The sequence below is a fragment of the Phoenix dactylifera genome, unplaced genomic scaffold (assembly GCF_009389715.1).
Source record: "Phoenix dactylifera cultivar Barhee BC4 unplaced genomic scaffold, palm_55x_up_171113_PBpolish2nd_filt_p 000414F, whole genome shotgun sequence".
NCBI lineage: Eukaryota > Viridiplantae > Streptophyta > Magnoliopsida > Arecales > Arecaceae > Phoenix > Phoenix dactylifera.
The window spans coordinates 160,033-186,462 of record NW_024067854.1 but is presented as its reverse complement, the minus strand read 5'-3'; the positions used below and the strand labels follow the sequence as shown (position 1 = coordinate 186,462).

General features: G+C 45.4%; 2 protein-coding genes across 2 annotated transcripts; both read right to left on the bottom strand.

Annotated features, from left to right (window-relative positions):
• Positions 1–444: 444 nt before the first annotated feature.
• On the bottom strand, positions 445–17,579 carry LOC103696458 (F-box/LRR-repeat protein 10). The gene is given in 12 exon segments (XM_039118803.1): positions 445–923; positions 925–986; positions 988–1,018; positions 1,020–1,098; positions 1,101–1,299; positions 1,301–1,503; positions 1,506–1,743; positions 1,745–1,885; positions 2,005–2,124; positions 15,688–15,781; positions 16,962–17,167; positions 17,258–17,579. Coding segments are annotated over 12 exon segments (1,815 nt in total). The 5' UTR covers positions 17,480–17,579; the 3' UTR covers positions 445–703.
• Positions 17,580–21,236: 3,657 nt separating this feature from the next.
• On the bottom strand, positions 21,237–24,948 carry LOC108511893 (zinc finger BED domain-containing protein RICESLEEPER 2-like). The gene is made up of 8 exons (XM_039118802.1): positions 24,811–24,948; positions 24,571–24,600; positions 23,249–24,052; positions 22,960–23,157; positions 22,727–22,809; positions 22,522–22,575; positions 21,432–21,554; positions 21,237–21,321 (listed from the first exon to the last, which is right to left on the bottom strand). Exons 1-8 carry the CDS (start codon positions 24,946–24,948, stop codon positions 21,237–21,239), a joined length of 1,515 nt encoding a protein of 504 aa, XP_038974730.1.
• Positions 24,949–26,430: the final 1,482 nt, after the last annotated feature.

The window sequence follows — 26,430 nt, the reverse complement described above, 5'->3', positions numbered from 1 at the left end:
AAGGAACATCAGGGAGAACCACATGTTATCTGTGCAATGATGGACATATCCAGCTGGACAAAAGTAAGAATGTGGATACCCACAGATCATTGGAGATATATGCATCAGGGGGAATTTCAAAAAAAAAAAAAGGCAGAGGAAAACAGAAACACCATTTAAGTGAGAAATCCAGTGCTTGAAAAGTGCTCCAATTTAAAATGGATTGCAGTTTCTGCAAGTTTCTAAACACGGGCTAGATTGTCAGATGCAAGGAGATGCAATAAAACAAAGGAACTAAAATAAAGCACCTTAAGTGTGTCAGACTCCGCTCAAATATCACAAGATTGGAGGAAAGAAATTACAAAAAAGAAAAAGGAACAAATCGGAGTTCATGCAAGATCAGCCAGTTCCTGTCGGCAAACATAACCAAGTTTGGAAAAAACTGCTGGATACTAAACAAAAAGCTGAAAAAGGAATATAAACTGAAACAGAAACTTTTGCCAAGTTCGGAACACACCTGATCTCTTCCTTCTACTACATGGATTCATCTACTCAGAAAAAAATACCATCATGCCGTTGATCGCATAGTGGACAAGAAGAACCATTAGCTGCTACAAGTTTGTGAATCAAGAGCAACGGTCACAGTTACAAGCAATAAATTACATAATCAACAAGGTTAAAGATAAACATGCGTAAAATATAAAGCTAGTATTTAACACAAACATCACCCCATCATGTCTTCATCACCACTAGCATCCTCACCTTCCAGGAGCCACTGTTCAAGTTCATCAAGCTCATCCTCTTCATGCCTATACCAGCCACATGATGTATCCCCATATCCTGTTCCTAGTTCCTCGCCACGGCATGCAATATGCAAGAAAGGTCGGCTTCTTACCAGAGCATCCACCATATCTCTGTTCAAGCTCCTGTTACTCCCAGCCACTCAACCTTGGGAAGTAGGGCTTCTTAAACCATCGGATTGCAAGTGGCGTAATACCACCACAGTCATTGAAGATCCAGCAAATGCAAGCTACTCCCGTAGGACCCCACCTTCAACTTGCATTGATGCTAGAGCCATGACTGAAGTATCCCCTATATGTGGGCATTCTCGGATGCGGGTTCAACAATTGGAGTCCTACTCTTTGCCAGCAACCAAAATGCCATTGTCGGATAGATAGGAAGCCTAGATAGGTCTAAAACTTGCAGGCTAGGCCGGATGGAACCACCAAAGATAGATGAGATGCAGTCATCTGTTAGTCTTCTGCACCCTCTGAGAGACAATGAGGCCAAAGGACACTTCCCATGACCCAGGTACGACACTTCCCAAATCACTGACATCAGTGCCTTCTAATAATAATGTCTGTAACTTCGGAAGATAGCTTAATGCTCTTACTGCATCATCACCAACATTTCTACAATCTCTTAGGTCAAGAACGCTAAGCTCTTTGTTATATGATAATCCCCCAATCCCAAGGTTGGTTAGAAGATTACACCACCTGAAACTAACATGTGTCAGAGAGAGGAAGTAGCTGAGATGTCATGAAACACCAGATCTGTCAGTTGGCTTCCATGGGAAACCATAAGCTTCCGGAGGCTAGAGCATGAGTGTAGAATTGCCCTGAAACCAGTATCTGTGACACGGGCAAAAAACCACCAAGGGAGATACTCTCCAACGAAAGAGCAAGTATCTGACATCAAAAGGATGCCTAGATCATTCACTCGACGAAAGTACGTGAATAAGAACTCCTGGCTTCGTATCAGTGAAAATGTGTTTCAATTTGCAATGTGGATTGATCCGTTGGAGACCAGCATTTGTGAGATCAGAAGCTATGGTAGGCTCTATAATGGGAGCATCTTGAAGATCCAAATGCGTCAGCAAAGGGAGGGCCCTCTGCAATAGAGCTGACCCAAGTAATCATGTAACATAGTCTACGCGAGGCACAACTTCTGAAGGCTCGGAAAGAAATGGTGGTTTTACATGATTTGGGGGCCGACGTGACTCCACCAGTTGAATTGAGCAGTTCAGTCAGCATTGTCATAGGAATATAACAATTTCAAGAGTAGATAGTCCTTCTGATGCAGTTGCCCAGACATGACCAAATTTAGGGTTATCAAATGTTGCGACATCAAGTGCCAGGTCAGATGCTAGCAAAGTTTACAACATATCAGACTGGTTAGAGAAATGCATCAAAATATAACAAAAGAATGCCAGTGCAATTATATGTTCTTCAGAAAAAGCATCTCAGTGCACGAGGCTCCAGCCACTGCAGGGTCTAGGGAGGGTCAAAAGTATACAGACTACCTTGCCTTGCAGAGAGGCTATTTCCATGTTTTAAACGCATGACACTCAGATCACAATCAAGCAACCTTATCATTGCATCAAGACTCCGCCCTCTCAATTATATATACTCAACAAAACATAACTTCTGTTTACGTAAAACCATGATAAGCTTACATGTCTTAACTAAATGGGATATCTAAATCATATCATTTTATAACTGTAAAAGAACCAGCTAGCTCCTCAATTTCATAAAAGCAAGGTTTTGAAATTCAGTTGAGGGCTAACAACACGGTCGTTCAAATTTGGAATAGCCACATAGGATTTGCTCTTTAGTTCCTTAAATACACAGATTTCCAAATTTCTTAACATGACGATATTTGGAATATTAAAAATCCATATATAATCGTAACAAGAGCAAAGTTCCACCATCCACATTCTATTTCCATTATGGCTACAAACCATGATCAAGTATCATCCATAAGTCAACCTAGAACAGTCTACAACTGGCAATTTCAGAAACACAAATATTCCTTCAATAGGGCCAGAAATCACAACTTTTTTTGCATTTTAGAGGCTATAAAACATCTAGAGTGATACGAATATGCTTCAACTATTTTGTAATACATAATGTAGCAGAATATAATATCATTATGATTAAATCAGTCATATAGAAAAAGGAAAGTTGAAAAAAATAGAACTCTCTTTAAAGCCATCGATTGTTCTGAAATAACTCCACATAAAGTAACAGAATTTAGTACATTCACCCATAAGGGGTTCCTTTGGTATTTCAGTAGCACAACACAATCCAGCCCCTCCAGACCACATAATTATCATAGCTATCCATTTAGAGAATTAGGTCAAATAACAATAATATTTGGTACAAGGCAGACAGTGAACGTTCATCCTGCATACTGACCAAGTGGACAATTTGTAACCTGTCCATTACTTTGAAGTGGGTAAATCTACTTTCGGGACCTACATAGCAAAGGTAGGAACTTTAGGTATACATATCTTAGGAGTTCAACCGACTTCATACGTAAAGACAAAGTAGTGGTCCATGAGATTGACCATGAGGCTAATTGGTGAAATATTTGCACAGTAAACATGTAGATCCTAGAGGCAGAAGTAGTGCTGAAAGCACTCGCTCTTTAGAGTAAGAAGCTCTGAGGAGAGAGAAAGTGGGCTGAGGCCTAACGGCTAACTGCTCGTCGGCGGCTTCTCGGCGAGGCTCTTCTCCGTCTACGGCGGGACAGCTCCGTGGGGGGCACCGGATTCAACTATGGTCTAAGGAGGGAGGTTGGGCGCGGGGTTCGTCATCGTCAGACAGTGACCTCCTCGGGGGCACAGGGGAGGGCTGAGAGGCCGGTCTTGCCGGCGGTGGTGGCGGAAGATCGAGCAGCTCCGGCTCCCTAACGAACGAGTACGATTTGTTTGTTTTTCTTCTAACCTATCTGTGTGCAGGTCCGACGGGCCGATGGATCAGCAGGCGAGCCCTTCGGGGACAAAAGCCGACGAGGAGCTCGACGTACGCGGCAGCGTTGGCGGGCAATGGTAAGGGCAAAGGCAAAGGTAAGCTTCCTGCGGAACGGAGGGAGACATCCAGGACTCCAGCGAGGCTGGGGCCTTGGGTGACTCACTGGCCCTCGGACGCGGAGGTGGCTCGGGTGAGTCGCCGCTTCCCGACGGTCTTGGAGCTGTCGGAGGCGCCCATCGAGGCCGCTCGCCGGGAGTGGGACGGCCTCTCGGTGGTGGCCCGTAGCCTCAGCCGTCGGGTGCCGGCCGAGTGGGTGGCCAAAGATGTGGGCCACCCGTGGAAAACTTGCAGGGAAGGTGGAGGTGGTGCCGCTAGTCGACGACCGCCTAGCCCTGAGGTTTGGGTCGACGGCCGACCAAGACCGGGCACTCAATGGAGGCCCATGGGTGGTGGCAGGGTAGCTTCTCGCCATGGAGCCGTGGGTGCCGAAGTTTGCGCCAGGGGAGGACGCCGTGAAAACGGTCGTCGTATGGCTCCGGCTACCTCGGCTCCCGCCGAAATATTGGTCTGCTGCGACCATACTAGAGATAGCAACCCAAGCGGGGCGGCCGATCGCTGTTGACGGGGTGACCGAGCAACGGCGAGCCATGGGTTTCACGCGGGTGAAGGTGGTGATCGATGCCAACCGAGCCCCTTCTTCTGGGGGTTCTGATTCGGGGGAAGACGAGGGTGCGGTGGCAGCCCTTCGTCTTTGAGAACATCGCCGACTACTGCCACCGAATGCGGCAGGATAGGCCACTCGGCGATGGCGTGCTGCCAGTCGATGCCGAAGCAGACGGAGGAGAGGGGGGGTGGATTTGGGGGTTTCTCAAGCAGGGCCGGAGTCGGGAACCGAGGAGGTCGATCAAGGGCCGATCTATGGTCCTTGGTTAGTGGCTAACCGACCCCGGCTCCCGAGGGGGCCGCCGCCGCCGCCGCCGCGACTGGGGAAGACGGCCGAGCGAAGGCCAAGTCACCCTCGCCTCGGCCGCTCTCTCCGGGAGACCGGACTAGCCGTCCGGTCACATCTCCTCCGGACGTCGACGGTTGGCCGAAACCAACCAAGGTCGCTCGCCACCATTCGCCGCCGAAACGCATGCCGGTGGAGGGGGTGGGCGACGGAGCACAGGGCCCCCCACTCGGCAGCGACCGAGTCGACTCGGCTTTCAAACTCAGAGTCGGCCTGGTCGACTCGGATGGCAGGCCGATTGAGCTGGGCGGCGGAGCATCGGGCCAGCTCGGCTGTGCAGCCTGGCCCACCTGGCTTTGTGGGTGGGGCCAAGGGCCCGTCCAGCAAGCGGCCCAAGGGACGCTGGGCCGCGGGCTGATAAGGGGCCGATCGGCCCGTTGGGGGGGGGGGGGGCGGTCGGCGCGCGAACGTGCGCTGCGCGTGATGCCCACGGCACGTGCGCGTGCGCGCGTCATTCGGGTGACGGGCAGGCCGACCCATACTGGGGCCGCCTGCCCTTAAACCCGCGAGCGCGCCTGCTGGGCCGCGCGCTCCCAGCGGGCCGCCCACGCCTGGTGGGCCTCGCGAGCAGCAAGCTCCAAGCGAGCCTGCTGGTGAGCCGGCAGACCCTGGGCTCGCTCTCTCGGGGCTTGGTCCCTTCCGGTTTGGCCTCACGTGCCGGGGGACGGACCCGGAGAGTAGGCACGATGTGATGGACCCAGAGACATTAGGACTAGAGGTGTTCGGGTCACCAAGAGCATTGAGTGCGCCTGGGCTAGTGGACACCATCGAGGACCCAGCACGGGGATCATCTATAGTGTTCTGATTTGGTTCTCCGCCCCAGGTAGGGGAGAGATCCAGGCTAGAACCCCCCCCCCGGCGGGCACTGGAGTCACAGTAGGCCCTCCGTAGGAGTCTAGCCCGGGCGAGTGTGACCTGGGCGGAGGGGCCCATGGAGCTAGGGACCGGGTGTCGGTCAGCCACCCCGAGGCAGAGCAGCTGGCTCAGACCACCCGGGAGGGGTACCCCAGGGGGACAATAGGGAGAGCAGTGATGACCGGATTGCGGTCGCAGGGACTACTAGTAGACCGGCGGTGGATCATTCGATGGTGGTACAGAGGGTCCGAGCGGCAGTTATGCGGGCTGTCTCTGGAGCGAGTGAGGATGACAGTCAGCGTGGAGGGATGTATCCCGAGGTAGCGCTGGACCCGATGGCCCAGGGGGTGGATGAGCCTGTGGCCGACCTTTCAGACTTTTCCCCATGAGGATTCTAGCATGAAATTGTAGAGGGGCGAGCAATCCGTCTTTTAGGACGTCATTCAGGAAGTTAGTGCAGGTCCACAGCCCTGAGATCTGCTTCCTCTGTGAGACGCGGTTGTCTAGCAACGGACTTCGTCGAGTGCAACGCCGCCTGGAGGCCGACTGGGAGTCCTATGCTATAGACTCCCAAGGGCTTTTAGGGGGTATCTTGGTGTTGTGGAAGCGGAGGGTGGCGACAGTGGATGTCTTTCCACAACTGCCCCCAACAGGTTACCATGATAGTTACAGAACCTAATACTGCTCCATGGGTATTATGTGGATTGTATGCGAGCATCAATTATAGAATAGGAGAGTCCTATCGGACGAGATTGCTAATCTAGTTGCCTAGGGTTTTCCGACCACGGTGATAGGTGACTTCAATTGTATTCTGAATGCAAGTGAAAAGAGAGGACGACCCTTTACCGATACAATAGATCGAAGAGAGTTCCGTGATTTTTTATCGCAGAACGGTTTAGTGGATCTAGGTTTCTCTGGACCGCAATTCACCTGGTGTAATAACCAGTCTGGCGGGGCTAGGGTTTGGGAGCGGATAGACAGGGCTACTGCGACCCCTGATTGGATCATCCGATTTTCTACCTATCAGGTCAGACATTTATCCTGCACTGCTTCTGACCATTGTCCACTGTTGTTATCAACAGTCTCGGACTCCGGCCATCACAGCCCCTTCCGTTTTGAGAAGGTGTGGTTGTCTTACCCTCAATCCTGGAACATTATTCGGGAGGCATGGTCCTTGCCGGTGCACGATAATGCCATGCAGAGGGTATCACGAAAGTTGGAACTAACTAAGAGGCGGCTCCGCCGTTGGAACCGTGAGGTGGTGGGAGATATTTTTAGGAAGATGGACGTGGTGGAGGTCGCCATTAGCGACCTTCAAACCAGAGAAGATCAGAAGGGTGAGCTCCCGGAGGCGGATATGATGCGCCTACGGGGGCTACTTGCTGATCATCACTCATTGCTACGCCAGCATGAGATCTTCTGAAGACAGAAGTCTAGGATCCAGTGGGTTAGAGAGAGAGATCGGAATACCAGTTTTTTCCATTGGACGACGATCATCAAGGAGGCAGAGGAGCATGATTCGTTCCCTGCGAGATGGGACTGGTCGGCAGGTGGAGAGGGAGGCGGAGGTTAGTCAAGTATTGCTGGATTTCTTTTGGTCCAGATGGACGGAGGATAGGGAGTCTGGGGATGTCGGCCAGCTTCCGAGAGCAGATACGCAACTCGGAGTGTCGGGAGAACGCACTCTTGGTGCGGCCTGTGATAGGGGAGGAAGTGCAGGAGGCAGTCTGGGCCCTGGCAGGGGACAAGGCTCCGGGGCCGGACGGTTTTCCACCTTTCTTCTTTAGGAGATATTGGGGCGTCATTCGGGTTGCGATGGTTAAGGCTATGCGGTATTTCTTCAGTCAGGCAGCGATGCCCGATGATTGGAGAGCTACCTTTGTCACGCTGATACCGAAGCGTTAGGATGCGAGGGAGCCTAGCCATTTCAGGCCCATCAGCTTGTGCACAACCCTTTATAAGGTTGTGGCAATGATAATGGTGGGCAGGATGAAGCATCTGCTGCCATGCCTCATCTGCCAAGAGCAAGGTGCTTTTGTGGGAGGTCGGAATATCTCTGATAACGTCATGCTGGCCCAAGAAATAATGTGGGATCTTCGACGGGTCTCTAAGCGACGAAGCATGATGGCTATTAAGCTAGACATGGAACGGGCTTACGACAGAATTCGGTGGAGTTTCTTATGACGCGCTTTGGAGTGCTTTGGCTTTCATGAGATCTGGATTGAGTGGGTGTTGGGGTGTGTCTGGGGGTCGAGGTTTTCCATCTTGATCAACAGCACGCCTTCCCCTTTCTTTAGGTCTACTATGGGGCTTAGACAGGGATGTCCTTTATCCCCATATTTGTTCATCATCTGTTCAGATGTCCTATCTCGGGCTTTGCGGGTGCTTGTGCTAACCGGGAGCTGGAGGCGTTTGTTCCCGCCCCGAGGTCTCGGTCTATATCACATTTACTATTCGCAGACGATTGTCTACTCCTAGCTAGGGCGCGGGCAGCAGATGCATGAGTCCTCAGGAGAGTATTAGCGGAGTACTGCGCAATGTCGGGGCAGAAGGTAAACCTTCAGAAGTCAATAATTTCCTTCAGCCCTAGCACTGAGCATAGGGTCAGACAAGAGATTCGGGGGATACTGGGAATGCCGGTTCAGAATTGGACCTGGAGCTATCTGAGAGTACCCATCACGGGCAGGAGGTTATGGGTGACTGAGTGTTCTGGTCTGGTACAGAGGATTCAGAGCAGACTGGAGGGCTGGAGGGCATCTTCGCTCTCTATGATGGGTAGATTGACGTTGATTAGATCAGTGCTAGCTTCCATGCCGGTCCACTTCATGGCCAACACAGTGGTTCCGAAAACACTGCTGACGAGGATCGAGCGCTACTGCAAAGCTTCCTATGGGGGTCGTATGGAGGGGGTCACAGGATGCATTTAGTGGCATGGGAGAGTGTCTGCCTACCAGTGAGGGAGGGTGGCCTCGGGGTGGTCTCTTGTGGAGCGGCGCGAAGCGCTGATTGCCCGACATGCAGCTCAATTCACATTGGAGCCACAGAGTTTCTGGAGTCAGATCATGGCTGCAAGATATGGTCGGACGTGCACTGCAGGGGAGATTCACAGTGGGCGTCGTTGCTCATTCATATGGCGAGAGATTGCAAGATATCTTCCACAATCGGGGAGAATACTAGATGGTTGATAGGCGATTGGCAGAGTATTGATGTGGTTGGCGACCCATGGGTGGGTGTCTTACCCTTGAGACTCTGGCCGACTATGGTTGACATTGAGGTAGTGGAGGTACGGCGGGTCTGCGACCTCCTCATCCCGAGCAGGGCTGCTTGGGATGAGGCTAGGTTGGGTCACATGTTTGGGGCACACCTAGCCGAGAGGGTCCGGTCCCTTCCGATTCCGGGGTATGCGGGTTCGGATACCCGGGTGTGGAGCACGTCGTGTAGGATCGGAGGGTGGGAGAGCTCTCCCGAGTGCTCCGGCCAGAGCATGAGCCAGGTCCGGAGTGTGCCTGGGTCTGGCGCCTAGGCCTCAATCCGAGGGGCGCACTGTTCTTATGGAAGGTCGTATGGGATCGGCTTCCAACCGAGAGCAGTACTTAGCGGACGGAGTTTGAGGATGCCCCCCTGAGTGCAGGGCATGCGGAGCTGATGAGTCGGTGGACCATGCACTGTTTCAGTGCACATGGGCGAGGGCAGCGTTGCGTGCAGCAGGGCTGCTACGCGAAGGGTTGGTCTCAGGGGGACCAGTTCTTACGGACCATCCGTTGGTGGTCGGGCAACCCATTGACACGCCAAGAGACGATTAGAGCGATCTGCACAGTATACCAGATATGACTGGCAAGGAATGCTCGAACCTTTGGCGAGCAGAGCATGTCGCCAAGGCTCGTGGCGGAGAGCGCCCGAGCGCAGGCAGCAGAGATTAATCGTGTTTCCTCCTTAGAAGGACTTTTGATAGCTCGGGATATCTAGGGTTTTCATTCTGCCTCAGCAGCTTCTCGTACGGTGTTTTCACCTGGAAGCCCCCCACCCCCAAGCTTCATCAAGATCAATTTTGATGAGTCGGTGCTGGATGGTGGCACAAAGGGTGGAGCGGGTTTCGTCATTAGGGACTCGAACTCCAGGGTTGTGGCCGTAGGAGGCTGTCAGTTATTTGACTGCACGGTTCCTAAAGCGGAGCTGAGAGCTGCCTGGGCAGGTCTTCGACATGCTCAGTGTATGCTCTCAGCTAGTTCAGTCATTTTGGAGGGTGACTCGGCTACGATCATTAGTTGGATCCAGGAGGTTCAGAGGGTCGGTGCTGCCGACCACCGCTTGATCCGCGATATCTGGATGATGATGAGGGACGGAGGGGTGGTCCAGGCGAAGCATGTGTTTAGAGAAGCCAACGGGGCTGCGGATTGGGTAGCCACGTATGTGGCTAACCATGCCAGTAGTACCCTATGGGCAGGGGACGGGGAGCTGCCTTGGGAGCTCCGTGATATTTTTGTTTTCCAACTTTATTGGGGTGCATCCGTACACGTGTTGTATAGATCACTCGGTTTAGCAAAAAAAAAAATGTAGATCCTAATGTATCAACGGGATGCAGAAAATGCTTCAAGACACATGGACCATCTAAAATCATCTTGAATTGAGGGTATCTAGATGTTCGTAGCATCAAACCACAGTAGCACACTTTAGACCAGTTTAGCTCCAGCGTGCATCTTACCAAGCATATTCCTTGCATTTTGCACCAATTATCTCAATTAAAAAAAACACCAGAAATCCTCTTAAAATCATGTTATGTGCTCCACAGTGACAAAATCTATCCCACTACAGTTAGGAAGACTAGAGTTAATCTTCAAAGAGGTTGATGCTTCAGATTCACAAGTCTTATTTCAGTGGGTATAAACTCAACCTTGCATACAAAGCATGGATACAGCTACCACAGCACTTGAATTAACTAGTTCATTTTTCACTTAGGTTTTGCAGCTTGAAAATCTGAGCCTAGGTCTTGTAGCAAGATAGAGATGTCATATAACATCCCTATTTCCCAGATCTGATGTGTGTAATTTGATAAGTTTGAGCTGCATTCAGATGAGTTTGATCTATGCCCGACAATTGAACAAATTTGGTCATGGTAACATGCCAACATCCACATGCCATCGCAAAAGATGCTCACAAAGTTGCACCTATACTTTATTAATGCTGAACTTTGACAATACTACATGAGCTGCCATGATGACCTAAATAAATGTGTTCCCAATGGTAGCACTCCCACAGCCCACCAAGACTTTTGATCTTGTCACACTCAATGAGCCATCTAAAGTAAACCTCACACATTAGAAATGTGTCCATCTCCAGAGCAGCAAATCACAAACCCAACATGGTTTTAGGTCCAATTGTATTCAAAATGGTTTCTCAATGTGTTCCCATGCAAAAACCAGAACATGGTTTGACTCAGTTATCAGTTACCTATCCCAGAGTCTGCAAAAATTGTTTGTAAACAGTCTGAGCAGTGTTTACAATAATATGACAATTTGTTTTAATAACGACAACTCTTTTTTTTTTTTGGGGGGGGGGGGGGGGGGGCACAACGGCGGCTCACACGCGACGAGTGTGGGTGCAACCAACAAAATCAGAAAAGAAAAAAAATAATACAGAGGATAAGACACAGACACGTGGTCTTTTCAGGTGAAGCCTCCAAAATGGTGAGCCGCGAATAAAGCCACCTAGTTAGCAGTGCTATTCACCTTTCTATAGACATATGCGGCCCCGATAGAGACCACACTCGCCTAAGAGCCTGCGGATGTCATGGAGCAGCGCCCTACAGCCAGCACTGCGTCTCCGACCCCGGATCCACTCGATAACCATGGCCGAGTCCCCCTCGAGGAGAATGCAGTCCGCACCCAGAACACGTCTTGCACAGGTGATGCCCTTTCATGCGGCTCTGAGCTCGGCACTAACTACAGACATGTCGAAGATCCGCCGGCCCCCAGCCACTATCAGTCTGGCATCATGGTCTCTGATAACGAAATCCACACCTCCAGTGCTCCCTCCCTCGCCAGCACTGTCGTTGAAGCTCATCTTCAGAAAGCTAGAGGGTGGGAGCACCCAGAAGACTAGCACGGTCTTGGATGCTACAGGAGCAGAATGGGAGCCTCAGATTTTTCTAGCCATCCCAAGAGATGACGACACAGTGGTGCGAATAACCTCCGCCTCATAAAGAAGACCTCCATCCGCCACTGTCCTCGGATGCGCTCTACAGTCCTCGAAGACCCGAGCATTTCTATCTAGCCAACAATGATAGGCTAGATAGGCAGCCTTGATCCTCCACTCCTCAAGGTCGGGCCTCCATGAGGAGATCTCTAGGAAGTGCAAAAAAATTCTCGATCGACGTCCACCCCTGCCGAGGGTCGGGGGAGCCCGAGGCACAACCCTAGATCTGAGCGGCCCGCGAGCATTCGATAAGAACATGAAAAATAGACTCCACCTTCGGGGAGGCCACGTACTTTGAAAAAATGCTCATCCCTCGCCTAGCTAGCACGCCTCTGGCGGGCAAGCACCCCCATGCCTCCTTCCAGACAAATAAGGCGACTCGGGAGTGGATACGAAGCCTCCAGATCCTGGCCCCATCAATCTGCCGAGTCGTAGTCCTCTTGACCACCCGGAGTAAATCTCGGACCTTCACCTCTGACCTCCCAGTCACGCTCCAGACCCTCCTATCTGCAACCTCCCTAATAGGAATCGCCAGACACAGAACCCACACAGCCAGCCGCTCCCCAAAAGCCTGTCGGACCAGGTCCTCGTTCCACATCCGCCCACCTAGAGCAAATAGATCGCAGACTCTACACCCCTCTAGCTGACCAGGGTCGACAGGGTAGGCCAGTCACGCAGTGGCACCTCAGAGAGCTAGCTGTCCTCCAAGACGATAGCCCGTCCGTCCCCGATCTCCCATCTGATCTTCGGAAGAACCATCGAAGCGCGGGCGTAGATCTCTCTCCAAATGAATTGCGATGGCTAGAGTGAAAGACAGTCGGGTCAGCCGGATCCCCATACTTGGCCCTCATCAGAGAGCCCTAGAGACCCTCCGGTTTCAGAAGAAACCTAGCTGCCAGCTTGATCGTGAGAATCTCCCGCCGCTCGATCAAGGAGTGGACCTCCAGCCCCCCACTATTGGTCACAGATGGTATCCCACGCCAACAGATGAATACCAATGCTGCCCCATGCCGCCCCCAAAGAAAACTCCTAAACAGTCGCTCCATGCACCGTAATGCCGCGAGAGGCACCAAAGTGTGGGATAATAGATAAATAAGAGTCGAGCTCAAGACTGATCGTACCAGTGATTACTTATCTTAGACAAAGCGCCCGCCTGCCAACTCTCCAGTCTGCGTCTGATGCCCAGCTCTATGGGAGAGCAGTCCGCCCTATGGAGACGTCGACCTGTGATCGAGACTCCGAGCTATCTTAAGGTACCTTCCTGCTCCCCAATCTCCAGGATGCCAGTGATAGACACCTTCACACCTGGATGAATCTTTGAGCTAAAAGTATGGTACCGTAGATTCATCTGTCACCAACTGGTACAACACCCGACACCGATTTGGCGAACCTTGCTTCAAAAGGTTATATACCAAGTGTCAAGCTTCTAGCTAACACAAGCAAGACATTCCATTTTTAGAGTGTCATGGAGTATCATGTTGTTCATGTTTTATCCAAGCGTCCAGATAAGTCTACACTCCAAATATGTTAAAACTTGAAGAATTTTGATAATACTGTGCATTGAACACTAACGATAATAATTGTCTATCGGACTGACGATAAGGATCATTATTGAAGAAGGAAAACCTCCATGTTGATTCTCTTCATATGGACAACCAAGCTTAAAAGGGCATTGATAAGCGAACGCAAATTGCCTCTACAAATAGTATATAGAAACCCTTAACTTCTAATCTCTATCAAGACCTTATATTTGACATCCTTGAAGGGTGCCATAAATTTATGAGTAAACCTAGTTCTACCCCCTATTGTTGGATGCTACCCTTGAAAGTCAGTAACAAACTTGGGGTTCATAGAAGGCCTGTTGTTGGTATAAAGCAATGATTGCTGAACCGTGCTGAACCGGCTGGTTCAGCCCAAACCAAGCCGACCTGATCTCCGACCGGGTCGGTTCTTCAATAGAAAACGTTCCAGTCCCCCAACCGAAACCGGCCGGAACCGGACGGTTCTATTCGGTTCAACTCGAATTTGGACCGGTTCGCACCGATTGCGAGGCCCTGTTGTGATTGCCACAGCCCTGCTGTCAATTCGGTTCGAACTGGTACGGGTCTCAGTACTGGTTCGACGAACCTTAGTATAAAGTGGTCAATTTTCATATTCTAATGAAGGTCAACAACCTAACCTAAGCGGCCTTCATATCCGGGAGCATGGTCATTCAACTTACCAACATTGTCCATACTATCATCTGGAGAAAAATGAGCTTAATTATCTTCCATTAAGGTGTTCAGGGCACCCATAGGTCCATTAATGACACATATTCCGAAACTATGATTAGATGTTTTTGAAGCCTACAAACATACAATTCTCATATGCCAAACTTGTGGCCTCGTCAAAAAGCAATAATACTAGGTTAACACGGCGACTACAAAGGTTTGGATGTCGAAAGACTTGAATCCCAATAGTACACATGAAATGGCCTCATCAATAGTTTCAAAGAAAGAAGCGCAAGAAGTGCACCGAAAGGAAAAAAAAAAGAAGGGGTATTTGTAAATTAAGATTGAAGGCTGGTACGGTATACCATGGTTGCCCCATTGTGACCTAGATATCATGGGTTTAAAGCACGAAAACAACCTCTCAGTGCGTGGGGGTAAGACTACGTACCCTCTACACACCCTACCATGGTGGGAGCCTTGTGCATTAGGATGTCCTTTTTTCTATTTGTAAATGATTTAACATGCAATGATATAATTAGTGGATTCAATGCAATGCCTTACAGATATGATGGTGCACCTATAGCTGATCTTGATGGCCTAATAGGCTTGAATCCATCAATATTTTATGGCAGTCAATTGCATTATCTTTTTGTTATATAGATATGTATGTTTGGCTCAAAAACATGGCATTCAATTTATCAAACAACATAAATTGAGTGCTGTTTTAACAAGCCATTCCCTTTCATACAATTTTTTTGCTCAGATCTAGCTAAATGGTGGGTTAAAGCACGACTTATAGCTTGTCTCTATGGTCAAACAGCTACATATAGAACATAGTCCCAACTAAAAGGTAAAGTCCCATGCATGAGTTTAAATCATTCTTTCCCTGCAAATTATATGTCATAACTAAACAGAGCCACTTGCATTCCCTTCCAATATTAGGGCTAAAAAGGTCTTTTTCTTTTATTTCAAAAGTACCAACATGGGTACACATCTTGAACTGATAATCATGAATTATCAAACATCCTCTTCGAAATATCAATGGTGTTTTCCGTTGAATCACTCAACTTGAGATGCTACTGTAAATTTCAATTAAACATATTAACACAACATATTCATGCATCTATGAGTAAATGCACAGCCTTTGCATCCGTTTACATTATACAGCATACAACTGTACATACATCAGCACTTGTGAATAATGTATAAGTGGATGCAAGTTTAATTATCGTAAGGGCATGGATTAACTTGCACCAAATAAACCAAATCATATTGGACTAAAATATCTAAAGAAGGCAGTCATTTCACTTGTGTATGTTCGCATATGGAGTTAAGTTTCTTCATCATGGCTGATGCTGCTTTCTTCACTTCAGTAAGAAGGCATTTGCCAATCTATGTATTGAGGTAACCTTTCTTCAAAAGACAAGGAGAATCTAATCAACCAACGGTTCAAGTTCATACAATGTTTTAAACAAAGTAAAGGCTAGTGATGTTTATCATTTCTTATGACGGATCAAAAGTAATGCTTATTTCCAGATCCTCTCATAGACAATTCAATATTAGTATTTAATCTAAACATTTGCCCAATGTGATCATAGATTACAATACCGAATTATACTATTGAAATGAAATTTTAACAAGTATAAAATGTTATCATGATAGATTAAGCAAGCAGAATTTAGCTCACCTCCAACTGAGAACATCCATTAAGCAGTTCCTCTAGATCAGAAAAAAGGATTGGAAGTCCTCTACGCTCAGCTAGAGAGCTCAAAGAGAGAGTTCTGTTATAACATAAATAAACAGATAGATAATCAAATAAACGAAAAGCTATCATTTAAAACAAACTTAAAAAATGTTGCCTGCAAAATAAAGACAACATCATTATGTTCATATTTGCAAGTATTTCATATTCATTTTCTATGCAAGGCAAGTTTAGAACATATTTAACAAGCCTAAGCTTTACATGAAAAATATCCATACATGTGGGGCTAAGTTCCTTGACGAGATCCAATAACAAATGCGGACAATTTTGAGTACTGGTTGAACTTTAAAAAACAAATATTTTTCTAAAATCTAATTAACACAGTCCTTATGCTTGTTCTCAGAAGACTATAGCACATCTTACGAATTGTCCACTTCCACAAGCTCAGCCACTCCATGACAGTGCTGTCTAGCATCTGTTCAAAATGACCTGAACTTCTTCTCCTATAAGAAAGAAAACTAGAAGTATAGGCATGATCTCTTCAGGAACTTCCTACTCTTATCATAATTTAAGTTCCCTTGAACAGAAAGTTAAGATAAATAATCTTCAACCCAGCAATCCCTCCCAAATCCTTATAAACAGTAATTGGAAGCTATAGCATATATTCTGGTTTCACTCATCTGCATCAAGCAGCATTAATACAAACAATTCAAAGGGGCAGCACAGCTAACTCAAGCAGAGCTTGTCCCCTCTCAAAAAGTTGCCATCTTGATAGCAGGTGATAAATATTACATTTCCCTTCATTTGCTATTCATTACCCACAAGTCAAAAATGTAGTTCCCAGAAAAGGAAGGATAAATATAAAATCCATCTTTTTATACTTCTTCCAGTTCATCTACTTAAACAGAAGGACTGAATCAGGATAAAGTAACCAAAACTGAGTCCTTTCCTGGAAAAGAAATGTCGATTGCAGACAATAAATTAGAAATGCTAACAGTTCCCTCAAATGTTAGAACTGTAGCACAACATGAATATCATAAAACTAGCAGTTCACTCTTAATAATCTAAAGGGCCAGAACAAGCTTCCACAATGCAGAGCCGATACCTGATAGAAGATAACAAATATTATACGAGTTCCCTTTATTTGCTACATATTAGCTATAATGTCTCAATACAAAAGGAAGGTTATCATAAAGTTCGTCAGGTCATATATCGTTTTATTCATTTAGAAAACAAACATAATCGCTTCCACACATTACCTGAGATCCCGGCATTTCGCTCCCACCGTGGAGAGGAGCGTACCGCTCAAGTTCTCGCAGTTATGGAGGCAGAGCTCGTGGAGCGAAGGCCTCGCCAGATACCCAATCGAGGAGTCATCGAGGCGGCCGCAGTCCAGACGCAGGCTCCGGAGGTGAGGGTTCGGAGGCAGCAAAGGCCTCAGCAGATCCAGCGTCGGCGCGATATCCTGCACGCAAAACCCCAAAGAAAATCACAAAATAGAAAAACAGATCGCACCGAATTAGGGCAAAGAAGAGGATTCGGGGGAAGAGCGTACGAGGAGGTGGAAGGAGGGGAGGAAGGAGAGGGTATGTGAGACGCAGGCGCGGAGGGAGCGGCAGGTGGCGGAGGCGGAGCAGAGGGAGCGGAGATCGAGGCGCGAGAGGACCGTCGCGAGGACGGTGGCCGGAAGGTGGTACTCGATCCCCAGCGAGGGATCCAATGGCTCTCCTCCTCCTACTCCTGTGCTTCCTTGGCGAGGGGTCTCGCCTTCCGCCATGGCGTTCTCTCTCTACATCCGCCGTCTTCGGCTCGGGAACTGCCGAGGTCGGGGGGGCCGGGGGGATGGGGCGTTGGGTGGGGGGGGAGGAGGGAAAGATAAAAAGAGACGGAGGTCTTTTATGTAAAGGTCCGTTGGTGCTTCTTATCTGGGCGGAGGGGAGAATGAGGCGTGATTCGGAATATCCTATCCCGTTTAAGATTCTGGTACAAAGGTCCCCTGTTGCCGCCAAACCGGTATCGGTTCTGATAGCAGTATTCTACCATCTCCCATGCTACAAAGGATGGGGTGGGGTGGGGTGGGGTGGGGTGCGGTATTAGACGTCTCCTTTATAAAAATTTTGGTTCTCAGCTGATATAATCTGATAAAATCACAGATACAATAAAGCCATATCCGTTAATATTTTTCAATCATCTTCTACTTCACTAAAGTATTTTTTTTAATTAATAAATATTAATCAAATAAAGTTCTTAGTCTTAGATTTACCATCTCCTTCGAGGTTTTGATATCTCGATCTAAAAATATCGGTTTATCTCAATCTCATCGCCGTTCTTTTTCTCGTATGAACCAAAACAAAACCTTGGAGATGGATGCTAGAATACCAATATCATACTTGTTATATTAGAAAAGTGCAACTCTGTTTTATGCTGAGTTGTAGCGTAGCTATGAATTTTCTATAAAATTAAGTTAAATTTTTTTATGTTAATCCAATATTAATTTGTTTATAGTATTGTTTTCTTAGTGGAAGCTTTACATAACCCAATTTTCTCAATAGAAGCTCCTATTTATGGTGACTACTCTTCAAGATGGGTTCCATCTCTCCTCTAAAAGCCCATATTTCTTTGAAAAATCGTAGCCTTTACCTCTCCTCTCCTCAATTCCTAGTTCCTTCTCTCCCCATCTTTTCTAAAAGAGCAGCAAAGCTCCGTTGTGAGTTCGAAGTCAAGAAAAATGATGCCCTCTCGGGTGACACTAAACCTTGTATAAAGATCACATAAAGTCCATTGCAGTTTCCATCTTGTGCACTTCAATTCCAAAAGCAAGCACCTAGAAGCCATTATGCATGCTTTACTGATTAAATTTTGAAGCTTTTTGTTTTTCTTTTTTCATGAATATGTTATATAGGTTATAAAATTGGCATGAGCATTGGATGGAATTAGTGAGACAGTACAACTTTATGCCAATAGTTATACACATTGCTTGGTTTGCTTTTGGAGTAGAAGTGTTTGTTGTGGTGTGTGCAGAAATTGTATTTGGATAGTGGATGTTAGTATAAGGACCCATATTTTTGTTGGGCACGTGTGGCTGGGAGGAAACTCCTGATTTCCTTCTCCAATTCTACTGGAGGGAGGAGTCTAAGGGGACCAAATCCTTCCATGTTGAAACCAAATTCATCTATAAAAGAGTCTCTATCCCCCTCCATTTGCATCTACCTTGGAAGTTCTCCCATTAGATGTATAGATCCCTAGATATTCCGTGGGATACACTCAGGGATTTTGCTGTCGATCCGGTCGGAAGAGCTCGCCAAAGGTAAGTCTTTGTTGCTGGTTCCTCCCTTCTCCTTCTTTTGGTTGTTAGGCCACCGTCTCTCCCTTGAATCTAGTCGGCAAATCACCAGATTGATTGCAGACAAGTTTCTCCTATTTTGTGTTTGGCCGACCACCACCAGGCATGGCTCACCTTTGTCGGCCTGCCGCCGGATGCCACTGAGGGACGTAGCTCACCGGCGACCGCTTGAGGTGGCCTTCCTTCATTCAGAAAGAAGAAAGAGAGAAAGAGCCTCACGATTCTCTTCTTTTCTCTTGTTCTTTCTCTCCTCTCTCAAGTTTCTCTCTCTTCTTATTTCTCTCTTTCTTCTTCTTTTCTCTCTCTATCTTGGCATTTTCTCTCTCCAGTTGGGTCAGAAAAGTTTGGATGGAAGAACTGATGGATAGTTCTAGGTTACTACATGATGGTGGATCCTTTAGTGGACCAGTAGAGAATTCTGGGTTGTCGAATACCTCAAATAATTTTTGATGTTGATTTGGTTCTATAGGAAAACAATCTTCTGGGCAAGAGGACATTGAGCAGGGTTCTACGTACCTCAGATCGTAGATCGTAATATCGGCAGGTAATTAGTTTGTCTAGGTTGTCGGCATAGAAATAAAAATTCTTGTACACTTGCCTACAGGATTATAGATATTTTGTTCACATATATGTATGATATGCTAATGATCAAGATAAATAAAATGCAAGAATTCTTTTTTGATGATTTCTATATTAAATTATGTTTTGATCATGTGTGTTTGTGATTGGTAGTATGATGGATGTATATATAAGTAAAACTTATATTTCCACAATCAGACTAGTGGATGTGATACTCTAGACTAACTATGTTATATTGATTGTCCTATCACTGGCAGAAAATGTGACCATGGTTATCTATAGCTAAAAATAAATATGAATCTGTGTAGACTTTGGGCTAATCTCGTTACTATCGATTGTTCCATCACAGGTGAAAAATGCGACACTTATTGATTGTTCTATCATGAGCAAAAATGTGACACTTATTGATTGCCCTATCACGGGTGAAAAACGTGAAACCTATCGATTACCCCATCACAGGTGAAAAACATGATCGGAATTTGACCCAAAATTGAAAGGATATGAGGTCTTAGACCTAGATTGGATTGCAAAAAATCTAATGGTAAGCTACTAGAATTACTGTTGAAAAATTAATTGATTATTGTATGATGTATCGCTTGAGCGGGTGTTAATATAGATATTTGATCATATATGTAAAATTTGTTTATTTTGAGTATTGCTAATAGTCAGACTATGATTTTATGATATTCATATTATTTTCAAACTATATATTATTATGATGGTTCATATTCGTGAAGTTTGAATAACAATCATTAGCTAGTTAGCTAGTTCATATTCTGATACCAATGGACAATTAAAATTTTGTATCTAAATATATGAATGATTTGATTATGATGGAATTGGTAGTTGTATCCTTTTGGCTATAAACAGTTGACTTAAATTTATGGAATTCATTGGAAAATTGTTCATCTAGGCCTTGAATGAACTTTAGGGCACCGCTCTAGGGTTCATGCGGCCATGTCATGTGGTTAGGGCTGCAAATGGGTCGGGTCGGGTCGGATCTTGAGTGACCCCCCGACCCAGTTTTTTGTTCGGGTCCTAATTTTGGTCCCAGACCCGACCCGATTGAAATTCGGGTCGGATCGGGTCGGGTCGATGTCGATCCCGTCGGGTCATTCGGGTCAGGTCGGATCCGGGTCCGATCGGGCCCGGGTTCGGGCCCGGTCGGGTCCATGAGATGAACAAGTTTTAACCCCAGAGCAAGCAAAGTTAAACAATTATTTTCTGCAAGCCGAGCCTATTCACACATGCAACCAATACGGAGCAGCAGAAAAAAGCAAACATTAGATGGGGGTAGCATGAAGGCACACTCAAAATGACATCAGAAGCAACAATCATTTTGGTGATAAATGAAAAAATAGCATGCAAAAGTGACAAAAATCCAAGGCACACTCAAACAGACATCAGAAGCAACTCCTCAGTGTTCATTTACAAATGATTTTGGCGACAAATGATTTACAAATTTCTTTAGTGGAATTTACAAATTTCATTTGCCCAGGAGTCATGCTCTCAACTCCTCTGCTACTGCATTAATGAACTCCTCAGTGTTCAACCACTGGTCTCGAGTCACCCTGGAAGAGACAAAAAGGCTCGCATAAAATCATCTGTTGTTTCATTTGCCCAGGAGTCTTGCTCTCAGCTCCTCTGCCACTGCATCAATGAACTCCTCAGTGTTCAACCACTGGTCTCGAGTCACCCTGGAAGAGACGAAAAGGCTCGCATAAAATCATCTGTTGTTTGATGGTTTATAACAGACGAAAGCTACAATTTTAGAAACAATAATAGTGACATGAGAGTCAGATGGTACTTTGGTCCATGATTGAGGAGAGCAAGATCTTTAGTCATCTTTCCAGACTCCACAGTTCCAATGCAAGCAGCTTCCAGTTTCTCGGTAAAATCAAGTAGTCTAGCATTGTCATCTAGCTTTGCTCTGTTGAAAAACAAAAATTTTGGGATTCAGAATTTTCATCTAAATGATGTAGGGGCTGAAACCTAGGCGACCACAGTGCTAATGAAGTAGATCACGGTTATGGATATACAGATCGTGTTTCTCTAGAACAGACAAAAGAAACATGAAGACCTTACAAATTCTTGAAATACAAACTGTGAAAACAAATAAACAAATTCTTGAAATACATATTAGGAAAAACAAATAAAAAGAAATATTTCCAGTTAGTGCTTGCAGTTAGAACCACTACAATAATCCAAAAGAAAGCCGAAGATACATGTGTGCAAGCCCTCGTGACCAAGCAAAGATTGAAGCAATGCTATTTGTACTGGTTTCACCTCCTTTTTGGCGAACCTTGTAATGACGGGTTACTGACTTACTATGCCATGTGCAATGCTATCTTGCCAATTCATATTCTAAAACTACCAGGCATGCTATTCCTACCATGAATGGATTCTAAACTTCTAATAAAACCAAAGTTCAATGCAGAAATATAAAGACAAATAATTTCCACAGACAAGAAACCAGATTTGCTTTAGAATATGAATACCAGATTCCAGCATACCAATACTGATATCATTAGACCAAGGGATCCAAAACCTGAAAATACAGGGGGGGAAAATCTGGTGACTGAGACAATATGTTAGTGGTGTCAATGTGTCATCAATCATCCCAGTAAAATGAAAAAACTAGGGTTCATTAAAAACTAGACCTGCATGAAGAATAGCTAAGAAGGAGAGTGCTCAAAAAGAAACAATATTTAAAAGAGCTGACGAAGAGCTGACATAGTACAAAAAGAGAAAGCAGAAGATATTCATGTAGAAGGATGAAGCTCAAAAGTTGAACCAATTTTTCACAGAATTTTTCAAAGCAAAATTCAACCCCATATGACAATCCAAAAAGGATGCATCATAGCATCAGCATCATATTCAGTGAATTTTAGAATTACATAACTAAGAACATGTATAATGAACCACAATTTTCTTCATCCATTCGACCACAGCTAAAGGATCACCCGCATAGCAGAAACAATCAAGAACATCAGTTAAGATAGATTACCACCATTTTGCATAACTCAAAGAAGCAACATGAGATGATGCAAATTAGAGAATTCAAATGTCAACATAATAATGAAGATGATTGTTACTACTTACCAGCATAAGCTAATCATCGGTATTAATATCAACAACAGTTTCGTAATCTTCAACCTTGTATTTTGTATGAGGAAGTGGAATATCTACAAATGAAAAAAATACGAAATTAAAAATCCCAAAGTTTCTAAGCACTAGTACAGCTGGTACATGATAAAATTTATGAATGTTGTAGAAATTGAACCTGCAAGATGAGGCAAGCTATCTCGAAGCCAATCTTGTACGCATATCAATACCTCAACCGTATTCGGAGATAGACTGCTACGAAAATCATCCAAAATCCTGCCAGCAGTGCTGAAGGCAGACTCAGATGCAACGGTAGAAATGGGAATTGTCAAGATATCACGTACCATCCTAGACAATATTGGATATTTTGATTCATTGAATTTCCAATACTGTAGAATGTCAAAATTTTGATCTTCTAATGGATGAACCTGCTCCAAAAAATTAAATAGCAAGTCATTTTTATTAGAATTATTGACTAATAATTTAATGTAAGCATCCAAATTAGAGATCGTAAAATACCTTCTCTTCCAAATAGGTCTCTAATTCTGACTTCGATGGTTGGGTAACTTGTACTCCGTGGATGAATTCTTTATAGCCATGCATAAAACGATTCTCATCTCTTCCACCTTGGGATGTAGACACCCTCTCATCCACTTGAACAAGAGAGACATTTGTGCCATATAAAATTGCATAATTATCATAAAAAGTTTGAAGAACTTCACGCACTTTGTTGATCTCAAATGAAGCACGATCACCATTACCATGGATTGTTTGAAAGCAATAAATAATAAGATTCATCTTATGTCTTGGATCAAGAACAACCCCTACAGCAAGAATGTGAGAGCATTCCTTCCAATACTTGTCAATTTTTTCTTGCATCTTTAAAGCCATCATCATCACAACTGCATTTGAACTCCTAGATTCTTCAATCAAGAGCATATTGATTCTCCAAATTTCATAGAAATACAAATTTGCAGTTGGATTTTTTGTTTGTGAAAAAACTTCAGTTATAAGATGAAAAACCTTTAAGAAGTTACAAATAATAATGCCTTGAGACCAATCTTCCTCAGTTGGCGCATTATCAAAATTAGGATCCCGAGCCACAAGTCGCATAAATACATCCTTAAATTCTATAGCATCATTTAACATGAGATATATAGAATTCCAACGAGTAGGTACATCTATGCATATCCTTTTCTTACCATTCGTCTTGAACTGTTTCACAATTCCCATAAACAATTCCAACCTTCCTTGAGATGATTTTATATATTTAACAACCTTACGGATCCTATGAATAGCACCCTCCACTACCTTCAACCCATCCTTCACAATCAAATTAAGAATATGTGCACAGCAACGCACATGAAAGAATTTACCATCCAAAAGTAAATCTTTTCTAAATTATTTTTGAAGTTCTGTTGCTACAACTGTATTTGCTGACAAATTATCAAGAGTGATTGAACCCAACTTTTTCTTAATATTCCAAGATAAAATACAGTTAGCTATAGCATCACTAATGACTAAGCCTGTGTGTGGTGAAGGAACCAACTTAAAATTGATAATATGCTTTTTCAATTTCCAATCATTAGTGATGTAATGTGCAGTGAGACACATATATCCCAATGTTTGATTTGATGTCCACATGTCTGATGTTAAGCTGATTCTTCCACAGTTCGTCTTGAACAAATCTTCAAGTCTTCATTTTTCCTTTTCATAAGTTTAAAGCAATCAGAAGACAATGTTGTCCTTGAAACAATATGAAATTCTGGTCTAAGGTTCCTAATAAACATCTGAAAGGCTGGATGTTCAACTGTTGTAAATGACATCTCTTGTAGAATTACCATCCTTGCAAGGTCCTCACGACTTCTTTCCTGATCAAATGAATAGGGAACTAATTCGTTCAACGGAACACCATCTTTCGAAGTCACAGTGCCTATTAATATTTTCTGTTTCTTATCATGAAATTTTTTTGCCTTACAAATATTTGTATGCTTGTGAAGATGACTTGTCCCATTTTTTGGATCAGTTGAAAAAATAAAATGACAATAATTGCATTTAGCCTTGTCTTTTTGGCTTTGTACCTCACAATAATGATTCCATATCTCCGATCTCTTTCTTTTGTTCGTTTTAGAGCTATCTGTATTAGAATGCTCTATAGCTTGAGAACTACCATAACAAAGTACACTTGAAACTTCAGCCATATTTTCATTGCTATCCATCGTAGACATTAACCTATTTTGCATAGAAATCAATAAAAATGTATGAGCATAAAATGCAACTTTATAGATGCATATAATCTAAGCTTTATAATGTCTATCATGTTATTGCACGCATAAAAAAATCATGATCAGTTTATCTACAAAATTTAAGCCATGAACAACATTTCAGTATTCCTGAAAGCTGAAGTAAATGCCATGTCATGTAGTTAACTGTTCAAAATTACTGACAAAGTGACACTACAGACTTCATATAACTAAAGCATCTTTTAAATAGTTATAAAATGGAGGTAAATATGATTACTAAAGCACTAAGAAACTTAAAATATAGTGCACATAAAAATGAAGACCAGGTGAGAACCAAAATGATCTTCGGCCAGCCCATGCAGTAACAGTCACCCTGATTCTTTCAATTAAATCAATAAATCATTATCTTCCCTCAAAGATACTCGTACTGTTTCCTTGAGATAATCCCATATTCAGCGCTGCTGCACAAGTTCGGTCCCAAGTCCCAACATCAAGTCCAGCCTCGTTGCCCTGTTACAAGACAAGCCCCCCTCGCCGGAACCTCCTCCCGGCCTATGCTAAAAAAAATACAGAGGAGGGACATACCTTGAGACGACGAAGAATGGGGAGAGGGAGATCCGCGGAATGGAGAGCCGGAAGTCGGGAGATCTAGGGCACCGCTGCACCGGGCATAGAAGCTGTCTTATCTTCTCCGCCGCCGCAGCTCAAGATCTACTTATCCATTATCATAATAGAACAAGAATAGCATTAGCAAAATATTCTGGGAACGATTTGCAAGATATCAGGATGAAAAATATAGAGAGTAAAGAGGCCCAGACAAAGGCGACCAGCACCTGGTACAGGCGTACAGCAAGATCCTTGGGACGCTGAAGAATGGGGAGAGGCAGAGAGGGAGATCCGTGGACTGGAGAGCCGGAAGTCGGGCACGGCCACACGGAAGCGATCTACTCTTCTCCGCCGCCGCAGCTCAAGATCTAGGGCACGGGGCACCTGGGCACGATCGCACGGGATCGAAAAAGAGAGGAAAGCGCTCAAGATCCAGGGCACCTGGGCTGCTGGGCACGGCCGCACGGGATCGAAAAGGAGAGAAAGGCTGGAAGGCGATCGAGATCTAGGGCACGGCCGCACGGAAATACGGGATCGAAAAAGACTAAAAGAGAGGAAGGCCGAAGGCGAGAAGGCAGGATTTAGCTTTATATAGTAACGGGTCGGGTCGGGTCCCGGATCAAGATTGGGTGGACCCGACCCAACCCGAAAAATAGATCGGGTCGAAATTTAGGACCCGACCCGGCCCCGCGGGTCCTAAAATTCGGGTCGGGTCGGGTCTAAAGCGGGTCGGGTCGGGTCGGGTCCCGGGTCGACCCGACCCATTTGCAGCCCTACATGTGGTCGATCCAGATGACGGATTTGGGGCGTGATAGTTAATGATGATATTGCCAATGAAACATAACTCTAAAG

What these genes read in the sequence shown, in the direction of transcription:
- LOC108511893 (XM_039118802.1), bottom strand. Translation starts at nt 24,948, where the DNA reads ATGGATAGCAATGAAAATATGGCTGAAGTTTCAAGTGTACTTTGTTAT. An exon ending in TATGGAATCATTATTGTGAG is followed by an intron (nt 24,601 to 24,810) that starts GTACAAAGCCAA and finishes TCATTTGATCAG; the next exon opens with GAAAGAAGTCGTGAGGACCT. An exon ending in AGACCTATTTGGAAGAGAAG is followed by an intron (nt 23,158 to 23,248) that starts GTATTTTACGAT and finishes TTTTTGGAGCAG; the next exon opens with GTTCATCCATTAGAAGATCA.